We start from the raw sequence: 19,073 nt of genomic DNA, 5'->3' as shown, positions 1-19,073 counted from the left end.
AATCTTCTTGTGCATCTCTTTAGAAAGGTTAGTTCTTGGAGACCATTCAAATTTGGGAAGTCTCCTATGGAGACAAATTTGAAAGTAAGACTCAAAATTATAATGATAACTATAAAAGTGTCTATGAAGACAAAACTGACATCAATAAACAATAAAGAGGTTACAATATTGACTAATCAATAATCAGTCTTGAATATCAATAATCAAATGAAAGTAGTTGGCTCATCAATCCCTTATCCTAAATTGATAAGTGAAGAATAACTATTGAGTGACAAATATCAATCTAAGGAATACTAATTGAGCGTCGAAGAAGATAGGCAATCAAAGTTATTATGATAAGAATGATCGGTATTGACATCGAATGGTTTTAGACGTCAACTATGATTAAGAGACCATCGATACCTATCAAGGAATAAGGGTCGAAATCAATTACCAAGAAATCAACTAAGTATTAGAAGAAGATAACATCCATGAACTCTATATCAATTTGCATGATAGTCGATTAACTAATTACATGGTAATCATCAAGCTTCAATGGGTTAAGTAACATAAAAAAGGATGATAGATAAGCATCATTAATCAATTAAGATACATATCTTAATTGCTGATTACAATTCCCATGGATATTGTTAGTCATTTCAAGGAGAAGGTTAATCATTCATAATAATAGAGATTAATAAGCAAGGGATTCATATTAAGTAACAACGATTGTTATAATGATCAACATCCCTTGACTACATTGTCAAGAATACCTAATCGATGATTAGAGAATATATAATAATCGATGTTATGGACAACGATTGTGATTAAGTTATGAGAAGGCACAATACTAATTAGTTATCAATGATTACAATAACTAGACAATATATGCATGAAGGCAACTTGAAGGGATGTGATTAGTATAAGGAAGGGAGGTGATGATGAATATGCACGACTCGTGTCTTTTGCAACATGACTTATCATTTCAATTACAAGATATAAGAAGGCATTCATTATCACTTCAACCAACATCATCAATTTGGAAACTTATTTATCTCTTATCCTTAACTAGATTTACTCATTTGAGCAAATGCCTACTTGGTTAAATCAGTTGCAAGTGCATAACTATATATCGGAGACAACACCATTGATTGCAAGGGAGAATAACACATGCCAAACACAACATCAACATTATTGTTGCAAGTTATTATATAAGATCTGACACAACAACTATATTGCTATAAGCGATAATACAAATCAGACATTGCATGGTTTAAGTTTTTATATCAGAGAACCAAATCCATATTGCTATAAGAAGTATCATATTATATCTCATTGCATATCTACATTGGCATATTAGACACAACAAAGATCCTAAGTAATCATCACACTTAGTGCAATTACATCAATTCACTTAATCATACTCAAAATTATACAAATTTGAGGTAGCAAGTGGCATTGATTATTATATAATTATATTCATATTATCAATTGCACAAGCGTATTGCAAAATTAGATATTGCAATTCTAAGGAATTTATGTAATTGTCCCATAATTCCCAGTTATCTTAAGATGGGACATTATAGAACCACATTTGGGATTGCTTGGGTAGCCTTGACTCTATTTTGAAATCAGATTTCATCATGGGCCCAAGCTAACTTGACTCCATCTAGTTATCACCCATTAAATCAAGTGCAACATACTTAAATTTGAATGCTAAGGTCTGTTCTAACATAATAAATCCACAGTAATTTACACATCCACCATCCATCAATCTAATCACATTATTAGTACAAAAATATAAAAATATCTAGAGTATTGACTCCATGAACAATTGCATGTCTTTTAACTTATTCAACTCTATTTAATGGATATGATTACAATCAAGATAACCAATGATTTCCCCTATTTGACAATAGGTCATAATAATGATTTTAAGCACTACTTAATCCATGTTTGCATAAGTAAATACTTTTTTTGTAAAGTAGAAAGATACAATATAGAGTTGCCATTTTGTAGTCAAGGTTGCATAAATGTTTAGGGCTATATGTGCAATTTTGACTCTCGATGAAACACATTGATTTTTAGTTTGTTAGAACTCCATTGCTATAGATCTAATAGTAGACTAACTTGAATCACAAAATGCACACTGCATTTGATTATTCTTCATTGCACATGAACCTAAAAAACATCTATCATTCTTTGTTGATTCTAACATACATTGTGATATTGATGACAATATTATATTAACATGAATATTTTATAAAATTTATTTTTTTCTCATTTTCAATCATGAAGGTTTTATATAATATAAAAAACATCATAGTGTGGTTGGGTCTTTGGATGAAGTTGCTAGGTTATCTCATGATATAAAAAACATCATGGTGTGGTTGGTCGCTAGATTGAGTCGAGGGAAGTCTCTAATAGATTCTTACCTTATTTATTATTAATTTTATAGTTTTTCTTATAGTGAGACTAATAAGACTCAAACTTTAATTAATTTTTGATTGTCCAGCATTTGCATTAATTTTTGATTTTTCAACTTTATCTATCTTTATCTTACTTTTGCTTTAATTTGTTCTCCCCTTATTGCCATTTTATATCATTGCTTATTTCTAATTATGAAATTACAATAAAAAAAAGTTTTAATTATAAATAGTATTTTATAACAAATTATTATTTATTTTTTATTGTAAAGCTATAATCAAAATTGGATGTCAATTACAAGTAATATCTTTTAATAAGAATTGCTACTTTGTTCCTTTCATTCACTATTATATTATGTTTTATATTAATAATTTATTTCCTACTTTATATAAAAAGTGAACTTTAATAATATCTTATAATAAGAATCGAGACCATGTAACTTTCACTCATCATTAAATTGATCGCACATATAAGTATCCTATAATAAGAATTGAAATCATGTAATTTTCAATCATTATTAAATTTGATCACCCATTTTAAATTTCTCATAGAATGAATCCAAATCTCTCTTAGAATGAATCCAATGACAAAAATTTCAAATTCTCATATTGAAAATATGAAATCATTAAAAGAAAACTAAGTTTATAAAACCGGTACTCTTAAATAATCTAAAAGTTTTTAATTTTTTATTATGATGTCGAGATTTGTGACCTAGCCCGAACTAAGTGGGGCTATAGATGGGAAGCTAGCTCCCCAAAGACAAACAACACTAAAAAACAAGAAAACCATTGATAAGTCATATTGAAACTACTCTATTTTACCTTATCTTTGGAGTGAGATTGATCCCTTTCTTTAATCTTTAAAATAAAATGTAAATCTTAATATAACGTGAAATATATATATATAACGCCTATTTGTCATGTAGGATAATTACATATAAAAATTATATAAGAGAAACAAGTACACAAAATCCTAGAGGGCCCAATACTTTCTCCACCACTACACTAGATGGAAAGTCCCTTTCAGTATGACTAGAGAAGGGAAAAAAAATCAAAGCATATATTCAGTCAATGGTCAAAACTACCCTTCTAACATTCTGTCAAGTGACATCTGACAAAAGGTAACCTTTTCAACACTTGACAGAATCCTGAAACCAACACCTCATAATTACTGCCATAAAAATTTACTTGAGAACTTACCTTTTTAACCACGGAAACCCTATCATTAAAATTTAACTGTCCGTCAAATTACAGATTTTACGTTATTTGCGGGGCCGTCAAATTCCCCGTCTCCCGGCGCCGATATTCCCGTTAAATGACACGTTTTCCCCGGCGGTCATACAGAGGAGAGGTTCATTCAATTTTACAGTGAATTAACAACACATCTACTTCGTTGTCTGATCAGCGTTTATCCACATATATACTCACCCACCCACGGCCCAAGCATGGAGAAGAGGGGGGATATACAATGTATATACGTCATTGAAGAGAAGCCGCATCATGCAAGGATGATACCGCACCCATTCTGAGTTCTAATTCTCGTCCAGGCACGTTTGGGGGCAACCCATTTCGGTTTTTGGAAGACCCACTTCGGATTTCCAGGCACCCAGTTGGGATTTTTCTGGGGTTTGGAGGTTCCCTCGGTGCATGTACGTTTTTAAAATTACATATGTATGCATTAGTGGGGATAGATTCTCAGACGGATTCGAATTCAGGGATACCCATTGAAACCCATTTTGTGTTTAATTGGCATGCGAAGAGCTGAAATTACTGGGTAATGGCGGGGAGTGAAGATAATAACAAGATGAGTTTTTTTGATTGGGGTCCAATGCACAGTCCTACAGCGCTGTTTTCGGCGTATTTGGGGGAGGACTTCAATCCTCGCCCGTTTTCACAGCTGCTGTCAATGGATTCGCCAATGATCCAGGAGCAGAAATTGAAACCATCGTCACCGTCAAGCCTTAATTGCAGAAACAAGAGCATCAATCAAGTCGACCCATTTAATGTTTCTAGTGATAATATCTTTACGACTAATGCTGCTGTGAGTATAGCTACCATTAATTCTGGATCAACTGGCTTGGGGGATTTTGGACAGGCGCCAAAACCGGCTTCTAAGGGGGGATTGTCAGAGAGATTGGCTGCTAGGGGAGGGTTTAATACCCCGAGATTAAATACCGCTCGGTTTAAGTCTGTTTCTGCTCTTTCTTCGCCAAGCGGAGTAAGATCTCCTTATTTGACCATTCCACCTGGTCTCAGCCCTACTACTCTGTTGGATTCTCCTGTTCTGCTTTCCAACTCTCAGGTATGGAGTAATTTTCTATGTGAGCATGTTTCGATACACGGACACACCCCCGTGCCAGACACGGCTTCTGTTCTGTGCTGGTAGATTTTGTTTTTACGAGTATAATAAAGGAAATTAATCAAGAATCGGATTACAGAAGGCCATATGATTCTGCAAAGCTTATGAAATATCCAATTTAGTTTAGTTCCTGTTAGGGGTTGAGATGACGGATAATTACACCCACATCCGTTTCAGCTATATCCTTTGCACTCAGCTGTTTGATTGTGTTTCTTTTTTCTCCGATGACTATCATCTTATATGTTTTTCGATTTTCAGCATCCATGGTGGTTTTGATAGCTAGAATGGTTATGAACAGATAGAAAGGAAATCTCACTGTTAATGCTGTCAGAATTTGTTAGGCTTGTTAAATATTGGGAAAGATGTAATCAAAGGAGAATTAGATAATAGGATTTCTGCTGAAAATTCTGGGAAATATTCACCTTAGTTTACTCTGAGTCAGCAGCTGAGCAGATGGACACATCACACACACTCCCATGTTAGCTATGGTCTTCATTTTTTAGGCGATATATCATATTCTGACGAGTAAAACAAAAGAAATCAAATAACAACGGTATCATAGGCTAGCTAATGATCTCAAAAAAATTAATAAATGCTCAACTTAATTCAGTTTTGCTAAGCTTACTGGAACCCCCACCTCACTTCAGTTTCAGTCAGGGGTTATATTGAGAGATTGACTTGGGGTCGGGGAAACTAAAGAAATCCCATCTTAGTTCATATTTCATCTGATGGGCAGATTGATAGGATTGTTATGAGTTAGAAACAAGGAAACCAAATTGGATTTAGATAAATAGAATCATTTGTGATTCTGAAAACTTCAAGATGTGCCCATTTCGGTTTCAGTTGTGTATTCAGTTTATCTAGTGGTTTATATTATCACACAAGGTTTGTGTTTGTGATCGAGTTCTTCAAAGATAAAATTCAGAACAAATTTTTCACTGATAAATCAAGAACAAATTTGTGATTAAACTCAAATAATACAAATCTTTAAATTATTAAGATTTAAATATAAATATATTTAATTTATAAATATTGGAGTTCAAATATATTATATTAAGTATAAAAATATTAAAATTTAATATAATATGTTATTTCTAAAATAATAAATTAAATAAATATAAATAAACTAACCCCTGCCCACAAGAACAAATCCTCAGCCTGATGTGCTGGCTGTATGCTTAGATTTGTTTTGCGTAGTGTCAGTAGGGGGTGAGTCTAGTCACAAGTCTCTGGTTGTAGGTAGGGAGGGCCAGCAGATTAGTATCTATGTCATACACCGAGCAGGCAGTTAGAAAAGTAAAGAAAATTGAGTTTCTCTCACACACACACCTGGAAACCCACCCCTAGCAGTCAAACTCCATTGCACCCTTTCAGCAGGATTGCTTCCCCAAAACACACATATTCCCCTATAGACCAAGCCAAACCAAGCCTTAGGGTGAAGCTACTCTCTTCTTTGGTTCAGTGGGATGAGAAGGAGCCAAGAAGCTCACCTAAGTGAGTTGTTCCTCTTTGCTGTTCCAATTCATTCTCTACCCATCTCCTGCCATTCCTATTCTCTCAACTTTCGGATAGATCAGTGAAAAAGGGCGCAGAAGGGCAAAACGGAGATCAATCATGAAGAATACAGCACTCACAAGAAAGGGCACTGAAAACCTTCACAAAATGTGATGATGAAAGGGCAAACACCTGTGTAGAGTGTAGACAACCATGGCAAAACATGAAAATGAAGCAAATAATATATTTTTGCAGACTAAGGCATTTTTAATAGAAAAAATGCAAAATCCTGAATTTAATTTGTCTTTTTAATAAATTTAGAACAATTTTTTCTTCTAACATTTATGCATCCATATTTCTTGGTGATTTTTATATTCAGCCTCATATATTGAAATTTGAAATACTATCATATTTTATTTTATTTTTTATTTTCATTATTTTTTATTCGGCCCGGCCCTATTATTTTTTCAACTGAATTCAGTAAATCCCGTGACATAGATTTTATATTAAAAAAGATGAAATCTTATCTATTTTGGTTTGTCATGGATTGCTTTATAAAACTACTTGTAGTTCTAGAAAGTTCAATTATAACTCTATGTTGGTAAATATTCAATAATGGATGGGAAGGCTGATCTTATGTTCCCTTCTAGGCTCTGCCTTCAAGGTAGTTGCCCAATGGGTGAGGGTTAAGCTATCTTCACAAAATCACCCAGGATGTTGCAACTCTCCTTGATGATATTGTGAGGTTGCTGCAAAAGCGGGCCATTAAGATTGGGGGAACTTCATCTTGATATTAGAGCACAGTTTGACAACAGTTCTGACTGAGGATGTTATGTCTTCTTGTGGTTTGGAACAAATTTTACTGTGGATCTAATTTCTTCTAGCCAGGAAAAGGATTAAAAGTTTATCTGAGGTCGGTTCTGCTCATGGAGTTTGTTACCAGTTGCAATTCTTTGCATTTTGGGAAAAAAATTAGATATGGTTCAATTTTAAGTTTGAAGTCTTCATCACAGTAGCCAGGTTTGTGCTTGGCATTGCTTTAATGTTGCTGAAGAGCTGGGATAATATCCTTTACCTTGGAAAAACTTCGAATTTAAACGTTAGAAAAATACTAGAAACATCAACCAAAGAACAATTCTTTTTTATTTCATACTAAATGTTGTTCACAACTTCACAGGCATCAAAATATAGAGCAGCATCTAGTAAATAGGTGATAGTACCTAACAACATGTTGGAAATCCACGTGTCTATCAAACATGAGTATTTTAACATATGTTTTTTCACAAATTTAAGTTCCAAAATTTAATAAATATTGTCTGAATGTCAGGTTGGATATTCTTGGAATGGTACATAATCATTCCACGTGAGTTATCTTTCTAAAACCTGGAAATTTTCATGTTCCTAAAGTGATTCCTGGAAACACAGTGGGGAATCTCAAAAAAGGTTCTAACAGAAGCTTTAACTAAGGCTCTTGTTCCATGTTGGAGATTAGATTTAATGTGGAAATAGATACAATAACATGATCATTAAATTAGAAATTTATGTGAAAAGTAAATACCATGGCAAGTAATCTTTCACAGGAGAGGCCACCCCAAGATATCAGTGGGTGACAAAAAACCCTTAAAAAATGGGAATTTTAAAATCACTTTCCCTGCTTTTGGGCATAAAAAACTCCACTATGAAGCATAAAACCAAGCTTCAGGTTACATGTTGTGTGTTTCCATATTGAAAGTTTATATTTAATGTATAAATATCTACAATAAAATAATCATTAAATGAAACATATATGGGAAAACTGTAAATAATATGGTGAGTAAATCATTTACATTTGAAGGGCAAAATAAAGATAAGAATGGGTGATAAAAATCATTAAAATAGGAATTGAAAATCACCTCACCTACTCATCGGCATGAAAGACTTCGTTATGCTTCACTCCATAGTTGATATAATGGTCGACTACCAAATGCCCTTACTAACCTGACAATAAGCGGTGCATATTTCTCAAGTAACTGGAGGAGTTTTTAGCATAATTCTCTCATACATTTGGCTACATAGAACATGAATCTTATGCCCCTTTTCAATGTGACTACAAGAAACCAAACATGGAATCTTGTAAATCGGTTTCAAACAAGTTTCCAACAGAAGCTTTAACCAAGCTGTGCTTCCATGTTGGAAGTTTGGATACATTGTATAAATAAATAAAACATAATGATCATTAAAAGTAACTTATATGCAAAAAGTAAATAGCATGGTACGTAAATCCTTAACATGAAAAGAGTACACCAAATAATGAATGGATGATAAAAACCCTTAATTTGGGAATTAGAACTATCTTGCTTGCTTTTGGTTATGGAAAATCCAGTATAAACCAAGGTTCTGGTTCCATGCCACAAGTTTTGATTTAATGTATTAATATATACAACAAAATAATAATAATTATTATATCCAACTTATTTGCAAAAAGTAAATTAAAATAACTAAAGAAGAGAACCATTTATGTCTGAAGAGTAACGTTATCTGTCAATTACAATTAAAAATCACCTTGCCTGCTATCGGGCATGTAACATTCCACTATACTTCACACCATAGGTGGTACACTGCTGAACTACTAATTGTCCTTACAACCCGTACGACAAGTGGTGTATATACTCATTAACTGCAGGAGATTTACAGTTAAGGCTCCCACACACTTGAGTGAATAGAATGTGTATCTTATGCTCCCTCTTTATCTGATGGCAAATATAATTGCATTTGATTCATAAATATTTTTCTTCTGAATCAGTGTTTTTCTGTATTGCATTCATTGGAGGAAAGAAACAATAAACCTTGACATATTTCATTCCAAACTTCACCATATCTCTTCAATATGGATTTCTATATGCGGACATGAAAGGATATGCAAATATTTAACCAAGCTTTTATTGTCTGGATCTGGTTTGGGCACCATGTTTATATGTTATTGTGATTTCAAAAGTTTTAAATCCTTGTTCAATATATGATGAGGACTATGCCTTCTAAAGCCTTCTAGGCAATGATTAATCTTTTTATTTTGTTGAGGTGATCCGTGATAGCAATGTTATATTAACATCCCAAAGTTTATTTCTCTAAAGTTTATGAATGGGCCCCATATGAAGCACTCCAAGGCTGGACGTGGATCATACTTATAGTGAATCCATAAACCTGGTAGACATGCCATTGAATTGTAAAACATTTTTTGCGTACAAATCTGTCACTTGATTCCTTAATTACCCAAGAAAGTTCTTAGAAGTCTTGGATACTTCTCATTTTACTTGTATGAAGAACTTTGCTAAGATAATAGTTCACTCATGCATTCTTAGTGATAGATAATGATGTTGCTAGACTTTAATCATTGCATCTTTCTTGATTTCCATAGTAAAAACATCCTCATGAATGTTAATTGGAGCAGATGTGATTATTTGTTTGTTTCATGTTTTTGGGATACAACATTTTCCTAGCATTAATTTTTCTGATATCTTTTTATAAAAGATTTATCAAACCTATAGATGGTTAAAAATTATTGTCTATCACTATTCATTTCATGCTTTATTGTAAGGCTCCAAATATATCCCTCTTAGCCTTTTATGAAATGCAGAAAAATGTTATATGATATAGAATAAGCTTCTCTGCTTCAATATGCCATCTCAGAAGGAATTTGTTTTATAACAATAATAGAATTAATCTGCATGATCCAAGATTTACGACTTTTTTGGGTGTGTGCTTGTCATGTTTTGATATGGTCAGAAAAAGAGAGTAATAAAACTATTAGTACATTGTTCTAGGATTTGGATGTATTTTAATTTTTTCTGTGGCCTTCCTTGGATTTGTTTGTCCTTATTGGTTTGTGGGAATTCTAGCAACTTTTGTTACATCTCTCCATCTGTATGTAGCAGTATATGTACCATTTAATCTCTCTTTCTTTTTGATAATTTTATTTAGCACGATGCAGGCAGAGCAGTCTCCAACTACTGGAACATTTCCATTGCCTCCTTTATTTTATGAAAGTGGTGTACCCTCACCCAACTCTGGTTTGGATGGTTTAAAGGACAAGGGTAATGAGAATGGTGATTCAGGCTCGTTTGCTTTCAAACCCTATGTGAAATCTGGTTCTTCTCCGTGCCTCTCCCCTTTAGGAGGCTTGGTAATTATCTTCTTCCCGCTCCATCTCAGTTTTATCTTCTTAATTAACTCATGTAAAAGAAGGATTGCATTTCTTTCCATTCTCTGGTCTAGTTGGAAATCATCAGATGGATTTCCAAATTTGTTTTCATTTTGACATAGAAGTTATTTATCCTATGCAGTTTGTAATGTCCCAGGAAAGAAATTGAATACTTACCTTATTTGTATGTAACTCGGCTGGGTAGATGTATTGGATGCATGGCACTTTTCTACAGGAATAATATAGGCAGTTGTCATGATAATGTTTAGTGGGCGATAGATGAACATATTTTCATTTTCATGGCACTTTTCTACAGGAATAATATAGGCAGTTGTCATGATAATGTTTAGTGGGCGATAGATGAACATATTTTCATTTTCATTTTGGTAATGAAGCATTTGCATGCTCCTCTTTATTTGTACATGTCTTTAGTAAGTATTAGGCGCCAGCCAAATATAATACAAGCCAAAAGAGCACATGAAAAACCTGGCACTTTTGGGCTTATCTAAGATAATGAGATAGTGGTGTGATTGTAAGCTAGAATAAGCAGGAAAGGAGCGGATTAGATTACTAACATTGTCAATATCTCTCTGTGTGACAGTGCAAATGACACATGGGAGTAGAATTTAAGTATTTTAATTGTGTGACTATAATTTTATTCCTTTAATTTTTATCCCAATTGCCCAAGAGTTGGCATCAGTTTGAAGCATTACAATTTAATTATTGATCTGGCTTTTAAGATGAAGCATTTTTTAATAGTATTACAATGTTAACTATGTTTTTTATTCTGTAAAGGCTGCTTTTTGCCCTGGTCAACAACAAGCTTTAGCTGGATTTCAAGTTCAGGCAGAGTCCCAATCCCGTTTTGATAACTCTCAGTGTCAGGCTCAGTGTCTGGCTCAGTCGCAGTCTCTCTCCCATGCTCAGGGTCAGGTTCAACCTTATGCAAAAGCTCAAAATGAGACTTACATTCATGCTGGTGCTCCAACTCAAACCCAGGTTCAAGCTCAAAGTGATGTTTCTGCTGAAAACAAGGCCCATGCTCAAGCTTATGGTCAACCTGAAAATCAACAGCAGGTGCAGGCTCAAGGTCATTTTCAAGCTCAGGCCCTGGCCCAGCTTTGGGCACAGGCTGTACCAATGTCTACTAGGACAAGAGAGCTTGTGCAACTTTCTCTACCCGAGTCAGCAGCATCTAATAATGTTCTAGATGATGTAAAATATGTTGAGCCCTTACGAGTTGTTCAAAATGGTTTTACATCTGAAGGGATTATATCTGCAGATGATGCAGAGCAGAAGCAAGATGCTGATACTGAGATGCAGCTCGAGGAAAGGGAACAAAAAGGCCCAGTTCCCCAGACCATAATTGGTAGACCTTCGGAAGATGGTTACAATTGGCGGAAGTATGGGCAAAAGCTTGTGAAAGGTAGTGAGTATCCCCGGAGTTACTATAAGTGCACACACCCAAGTTGTCAAATGAAGAAGAAGGTGGAACGCTCTCATGATGGACAAATTGCAGAGATTATCTACAAGGGTACACATAATCACTCTAAACCTCTGCCTAGCCGTCGATCAGCGGTTGGTGCTGCTCATATGATTCATGAAGGTGTAGAAAGTACAGATGGATTGAATTCTACTGTCAAATTTGAAGGTGGAAGCATGTGGAGAAACACAGAATTGGGACCCAAAGATGGTACAGATTGCTCCAAGCCATGGAAAAATGAGCATCTGGAGAGGTCCTCATCGACTTCTGTTGTAACCGACCTCTCAGATCCATCCTCAGCTCAAGTACAAAGTTCCAGTCAGCTAGAGTCACTAGGTACTCCAGAGCCTTCCTCAACTCTAGCAAGTGATGATGAAGGAGAAGATGAAGGTACAAATGGTAGTAAATCACTTGGAGACAATGCCGATGAAGATGAATCTGATTCAAAGCGCAGGTAATTTCCTTATTGGTTAAACCTTTATGAATATTTTAGGATATTATCATTTCAGTCAGTGATGAGATTGTTTAAGATGGCAGGAAGAAAGAGAACAATGCAGCGGACATCATTGCAGCATCAAGAGCTATTCGTGAACCACGTGTAGTGGTACAAACAACCAGTGAGATTGATATCCTTGATGATGGATATCGATGGCGCAAGTATGGCCAAAAAGTGGTTAAAGGAAATCCAAACCCAAGGTATGATTTTGTTTAATTTTGGTGACACACCTAATTCTTTTCCTTCCAAGAAGCATTTCTGTATGTTGTGCCTCAACTTTTGGATTCCATATCATTTTTTGAGGAGCACAGTTTGCAGGAAACTGTCTTTGCAGATGAGAAACTTGTAGCCAAGCATACTTACTCTATTATTTAGGTAAAATGTTGTCTGAACATTTATTTAGTTAGCAGTCTCTAACATTACACTATTTAAGTTGGTAAAGGTCTGTATTATTGTTACTTAATCATTAAACAATTTGTCCTTTCTCTAAATGTGCATATTTGTTTTCCCTTTGTGAAATTTCACTTTGAAAATATTTCTTTAATAATATTGAAGGGAAATTTGCTGGATCAAAATATAGTGGAACTAAAATTAGCAGCTTTTAAATTTTTAATTAAGGAGAATAATTTAAAAGAAAGCTGTAAATCACATAAACATATAATTTATTTATCATGTGCATGGATACCATTACCAACAACCTATTAATTAATAGAGTTTCTTTAGATTCTTTGTGCTTTTGTGTGATGATTTTCATGTATAGATTTAATCTAAAAGGATTAATATTTATGAGATGATCAAAACAAATCTACTTCAACCTATTTCAGCATTGAGAGAGAACATGCATGCAAACACCATGACCTATCTCTTTCTGTGTATAGAATGAATGCATGAATGATGCCTCTAAAATTCTTTGCTGTTGAAATCATTGTCGTCAGGTTGACTTATTTTCACTGCTATGTGAAATAGTTAATAATGCTAGATTGAGGTGCTTGTTATTTACTTATGATATACATTTTAAATATCGCTTAGGGCTGAAGAATATTTTTCTTAGTCTTGCTTTGTTTTACTTTAGTTTAGCACTTTGTTAACATTATTCCTTCAAGGTTCTGGTTGGTCTTGTATATTCCTTGACAAAGCTGACTGTTTTCATCATCTCTTTTTTGTTTCTGTATTTTAAGAAATGCATCTTATTTTAATTACATGAAAAGGACAAGAAGGTTACATCATCTTAGCACTCAGCTTACAAGGAATATCTCTTCTTAGGCAAGGAAGGAGATTAATTATCTGAACCTGAGCACCAGTTAACAATCAATCAATATCCAGTGTTACCCGGGGACGCGTTTCCGGCATAATTTGACCTGTCCTGGAAAGGGGGACATCCCGGAAACTCGGAAACTTTCGGAAACCTGTACTCCGGCTGTCCCATAAAATTAATTATTGAATTTTGATTATTTGTTTGACTTTCACTCTCATGCAAACTCTCAATTTAAATTATTTAACACAAACATCATATGTTTTTGGTTTTATAGTGTCTATAAGCATGCTTTATCCATTTTTTGGTTTTATAGTGTCTATAAGCATGCTTTATCCATGTTTTTATACGAATATTTCAAATTTCCCTATATATTTTTTAAATTTTCCCTATTTTTTATATAGCTGTCCTCACTGCCGTCCCCTGCCATCCCCTACTCTAGGAAAAAAAAATCCGTCCCAGAAACCCGTTTCTGCGTTCCCTGTCCCGGAAACTCGGGGTAACATAGTCAATATCGCATCTGTCCTGTACTTGATCTTTTTCTTTAGTTGCTTAACAACAGAACCATAGATCCTTTTCAGATTGCTTTTGTTCTGAGATGTTTCGATATTTTAAAAAAGAAGGTTTTTGATTTTTGAGATGAACTTTGCAGTCTTTTATTATATTTATAGTTACACGGAGACTCATAGTTTGACTATGGTACTCGTTTCACTGAATTGGAACCATGTCTGTCTTGTAGAACTATTTGGGGACATCTCCAGACATTGTGTGTCTTCAGATGAAAAATGGGAAACTTCCTAGAGGTTTCTTGGATATATCCAATTTTCCATGGGGAATAGTGTAGTCTTTCTTAAGGTCTGCGCACTGATCCTATTTTTCACTTGGTTTATCAATGTCATGAATTGGCCCTGCCCATGGGCATATCACTGTTTGCAGACATCTTTTTGTTGAATGAATGCAAAGGAAGAGGATCCTTATCTCTCACCCGATTGATCAAACATATGTTAAAATGGTTATTTAGGTGTCAGGAATAGTTTAGTCTTTCTTAAGGATGCCAATCTTATTTTTCACTTGCTGTATCAAGGTCATGAATTGGTCCAGCCTATGGGCATATCACTGTATGCAAACATCTTTTTATTGAATGAATACAAGGGGACAGGGCCCTTATCTCTCACTTTTGAGAGAGAGAGAGAGAGAGAGAGAGAGAGGTTTCCAGGGATGGCAATTTTTTTAACTAAGTTTCTTTTGTTTAAAAAGGGCTAGGAGGTAATGTATTCCTGTTTGAAATGATCAGTATTGTAAAATTATCATTTTGAAAAGGAGTAGGTGGTAAATTAGTTACTGAACAAGCTTTGACTTCCCAGTTTTCTGGCAGTTAAAGTAAGCACTTTCTACCAAATTTCAATCTTGATCTCAACTCAGAGGAAATTAAAAAGAACAGTGTGACAGCTTAAAATAAAGATCCAACTGTACCCCAATGTAGCTGTTGTTACTATTTCATTCTCTTGCAGTGGTCCTTTTTTTGGTTGATTCTCTTCATTGTCCATACCTGGGGATATCAGAGGTGATCACAGAGGAATGGAACTGCTCCTACTAAACAAATCTGCAGTTGGAGATTGCACTTTGTTGTAACCAATTTCTTTGGTGCATAGATTCCATGATGCAAAATGAACTGGATTCTATCCAAAGTCGCTCCCTCTGATTAGTGTCTAAGGTGGTAATAAAACAATGGCAAAGGTACACAGAGGATGTCACAGGAATGTCGGGAATGCCCTGATGTACATCTGGGGTCCCCTTTGTGGAGATTGTCCCAGCGAGCATCCTCCATGTTCAAGGGGTGTTCCCAATTTCTGACAGAAAAGGGGAATTGAGTGGGGAAGTTTTGTCCCATCCCCAAAACCCCATAAAAGATATATATCATATTTGCACTGCCAGCCACCATCCTCCTGTCATCCCCAAATTCTGGCCCAGTCACCCCAAACTCTGCAACCCATCCCTGCATTCCTCCATTCTAAAGCTCCGTGGAACATGGGATATATTGCATAAAATACACTACATGGGATATATCACATAAAATACACTAAGTTTTCTTGAAGTGCTGATATATGGTTGGGAAAAGCCAAAAGAACTAAAGAAGTGCGCACTATTAGACTTGTAATTTTGTACTTTTTGCATAAAAAATTACATCTTTTTTTGTCACATGAAAAATTCATAGTAAATCTCAAGGAGGTAATAGCATGTCTAGAGAGAAAAAATATTAAGGCTAAAAATGTGTACATACATTGAAGTTTCATCAAATGATTGAAAATAAAGTTGCACATCTATCGTATATTTTAAAATTTAAACTATATGTAAATCTGTTTTTTCGTGTCTAAGTACCCATCTATCTTTTTTTTTTGAAAATGGTGTACTGGTGTCAGTCCGTCTCCTGTACCAGTAATTGTCTCCTGGTAACTACGGTTATTTTTCATACGAATTTCAGTCTTCTGTATAAAAGTTCTGTGAGATGCTCATTTCTTTTCAATATACAGAACTAGATACCTAAAATCTTTAAAATAGAATATTAATATACAGATAAACACCAACGCACAGAAATGGCCAAATCCTGAGTTTTAACATACAGATAAACTTCAAGAATAGGTCCTAGACGTGTACTGTATTCAATGAACTTGCTTTTTCATAACCATAGTGCTTCCACTCAGATTTTATGTAGTTTCTATAAATTGTTTATATATGATTAAGCCTAGCCTTATGAAAGATTTCTTTACCACTTCGAGCATTTTTGCTACACTAACGCACAATTGATATTGACCGTAAATCTCAAAAATTCTTGCCAGTTTGAGTAGCTTGTGGGTAAGAAAGTCAACTTGCTATAAATTTGGATTTTTTCAAGCAGTTGAGCTATTGCATATTATATTTGCTGATTTACTATCTGCATATTCTTGGGCACTGGTTCTGGCTGGTTAGTGCAATAACTGCATCTGAGGCTGTAGTGAGGGAATATTGCCCTCATGTTTCTGTGTGGCAGGGTGGTTTCATTCTCAAAGTGCCAAGTGTCTGGTAGTCTTACCATGTCTTGTATCTGCCTATACATTCTGCCATAGTAGATATCAATAACTGTATTTATCTTTAATTTTGTCCGGTAAGATTTTATTAAGAGGATTTTGTCATTATCATAGATTTTTTGCTCTAAACTAGTTCTTTCTAACTTTTCTGTGTAATCAGGGATCATAGATTTCTATTGTACGCATACTACTAGTTTTTGGAACATCCAAAATATTTTTGTTTTTGGTGAGAGTGCCAATAAATGATTTGTGCTGTGGAAACTGTCTTGGTCTACAGGAGTTACTATAAATGTACCAATGCAGGATGTCCAGTGAGAAAGCACGTGGAAAGAGCTTCACATGATTTGAAGGCAGTAATCACAACATATGAAGGAAAGCATAATCATGATGTACCTGCTGCCCGAAACAGCAATCATGACAATGTTACAAAAGGCAATTCAAATGGTGCGTCTGCTTCTGCCATGCAGGCTAATGTCCCATCATCTATGGCTACTATGCAGCGGTCTATTCCTCAAGTACAAAATATTGTTGCCCAGTTTGATGGGAATTTGGATTCAAGGAGTGAATTTGGTAAACACACATTTTATGGGAAAGTCACAGATGAGAGTCTGCGTCTGCAAGAAAAGAATGCAGCAACTCTTGACTTGAGAATGGGAGCAGGGATGAATTTTCGGATGTTTGGCCTAGACAGTAATCTTTGTGATAAACAACAAATAGCTGGTGGGCGACACACACTACCAATGCAGATGCATGTTCCTTCGAACCATGGATTACCTGGCTTTGAACGACATACTGGAAAACAAATGATGCCCATTCAATCATATTTTGGGCAAGCTACAGAGAGTGATATGAGACTTCTAAGGCCAAAAGAAGAAGCAATAGATGATTCTAGCTTCAGAAATCCATTATCCATTCATCATACACCGAACTCATCCCTGTACCAGCAAATTATGGGGAGGTTACAAATGGGACCTTGATTGCTAATTCTTCTTTTGTGAGGTAAAATTGATATAGGCTATGTTAAATTTTTTGAAAACACAAAGATGCGTTTTGTGCAGAGTACCACAAAGTTGCAAACTATTTGTGGTCACTCTACATATTTGAAAATAAAGCAGTATATATCTTTGCAGGCCTGTAAACATATTGTGGCCCTGAACCGATCTTAATTCTTGTCCATGTATAACTTTCTTAATTTCAACATTCAGAAGCAAGTGCTGCTTTTGTTGTAGCTTGTCATGCTGTGCAATGTTTTGTTGGTACTTTATTCAGAGTCCATTTATATTTAAATTATACTTAAAAGTGGTGGCATGTTGTGTTTTAAGTTCAATGTGTTTGAGTTTACAGTCGTTGGTTTATGTTTCCTTCTGTGTATTAATGTCGTTTCACGTTAAAAGCCTTTGTTCCTTTACCTTATGCTTAGCTGACTCCATGCTATACTTCTAAAGCTATGACGTTTGCAAGAACTGTGTATTTTTTTTTCTCTGGGTCTAATCAAGTACTGATCTATAGATGGCATTGCAGATGTCATTTGTCCTCAATTGGTTCATGCTCCAATTTCATTCTCAATTGGTTCATGCTCCAATTTCATGCTCAATTGGTTCATGCTCCAATTTCATGCATTTGGCATGTATTTGAGGATGATAAATATCTTAGCGGATAAAACTGAGAATATGATAAGCAGAATTGGTGCAAACTAAGATAAAATATAATTTTTAACGTAATTTTATAAATTTATACTGAATAAACTATAAACTGCATTGGAATTTTTCAGTGTTCTTCGAAGTTGATTTCTTCATCCTTGCACATCATTCTTCGTTCTGCAATTCATCTTATAACTACAATGCTAAACACACCTGCAAAGCTCTCATTTTCTTTGAGATTTTATGGCACTTCCTGAGCATGTAGTTCTAAAAAGATCATCTGGTTTTTCAAATATTATGTTCTAATAATATGATGGATAGTTCTATGGGAGCAAAGAAATGAATTGGTTTTACTTTGAATCATTTTTTAATAAATAAAAAAGATTTGCTAGTTTTCAATTTTCCCGAGTTAAAAAAATGATTTTGCTGAACAATGTGAACATTGGATACGATTACGCTCCTGGGGAGAACTTTTACAACTCACTTATCATTGGATTCCTAACCTAGCAATTACAAGTCATTCCAGGCAGTAATTATAAATCGTTCTGCATATCAATTGCAATCATGAGCATTTTGCATTATAATTCTTGTAAGGGTTTGCTGGGGGTTTTTAAAGTGGATAACCATGATTTATAAGATCACTCATTTATAAGATCATTCATTTTTTCATTGGAAAAAGTACTTGCCAAGTACCGGTTTGAT

The 19,073-nt window shown here is 34.8% G+C and overlaps 1 protein-coding gene across 1 annotated transcript; it reads left to right on the top strand.

The window, feature by feature from the left end:
- The first annotated feature begins 3,767 nt into the window (after positions 1 to 3,767).
- LOC131050420 (probable WRKY transcription factor 4) lies at positions 3,768 to 17,964 on the top strand. Its single transcript, XM_057984592.2, has 5 exons — positions 3,768 to 4,707; positions 10,226 to 10,417; positions 11,231 to 12,372; positions 12,456 to 12,614; positions 17,009 to 17,964. Exons 1-5 carry the CDS (start codon positions 4,183 to 4,185, stop codon positions 17,706 to 17,708), a joined length of 2,718 nt encoding a protein of 905 aa, XP_057840575.2. The 5' UTR covers positions 3,768 to 4,182; the 3' UTR covers positions 17,709 to 17,964.
- Positions 17,965 to 19,073: the final 1,109 nt, after the last annotated feature.

The sequence above is a fragment of the Cryptomeria japonica genome, chromosome 1 (genome assembly GCF_030272615.1).
Source record: "Cryptomeria japonica chromosome 1, Sugi_1.0, whole genome shotgun sequence".
Taxonomy (NCBI): Eukaryota; Viridiplantae; Streptophyta; class Pinopsida; order Cupressales; family Cupressaceae; genus Cryptomeria; species Cryptomeria japonica.
Note: the sequence above shows the minus strand (reverse complement) of the source record. Positions and strands in the feature narration are given on the sequence as shown.

Excerpts from the sequence above, each read along its gene's own strand:
- LOC131050420 (XM_057984592.2), top strand. The coding sequence starts at position 4,183 with ATGGCGGGGAGTGAAGATAATAACAAGATGAGTTTTTTTGATTGGGGT. Across the intron at positions 4,708-10,225 it reads TTCTGCTTTCCAACTCTCAG|GCAGAGCAGTCTCCAACTAC; the intron begins GTATGGAGTAAT and ends AGCACGATGCAG. Across the intron at positions 10,418-11,230 it reads TCTCCCCTTTAGGAGGCTTG|GCTGCTTTTTGCCCTGGTCA; the intron begins GTAATTATCTTC and ends TATTCTGTAAAG.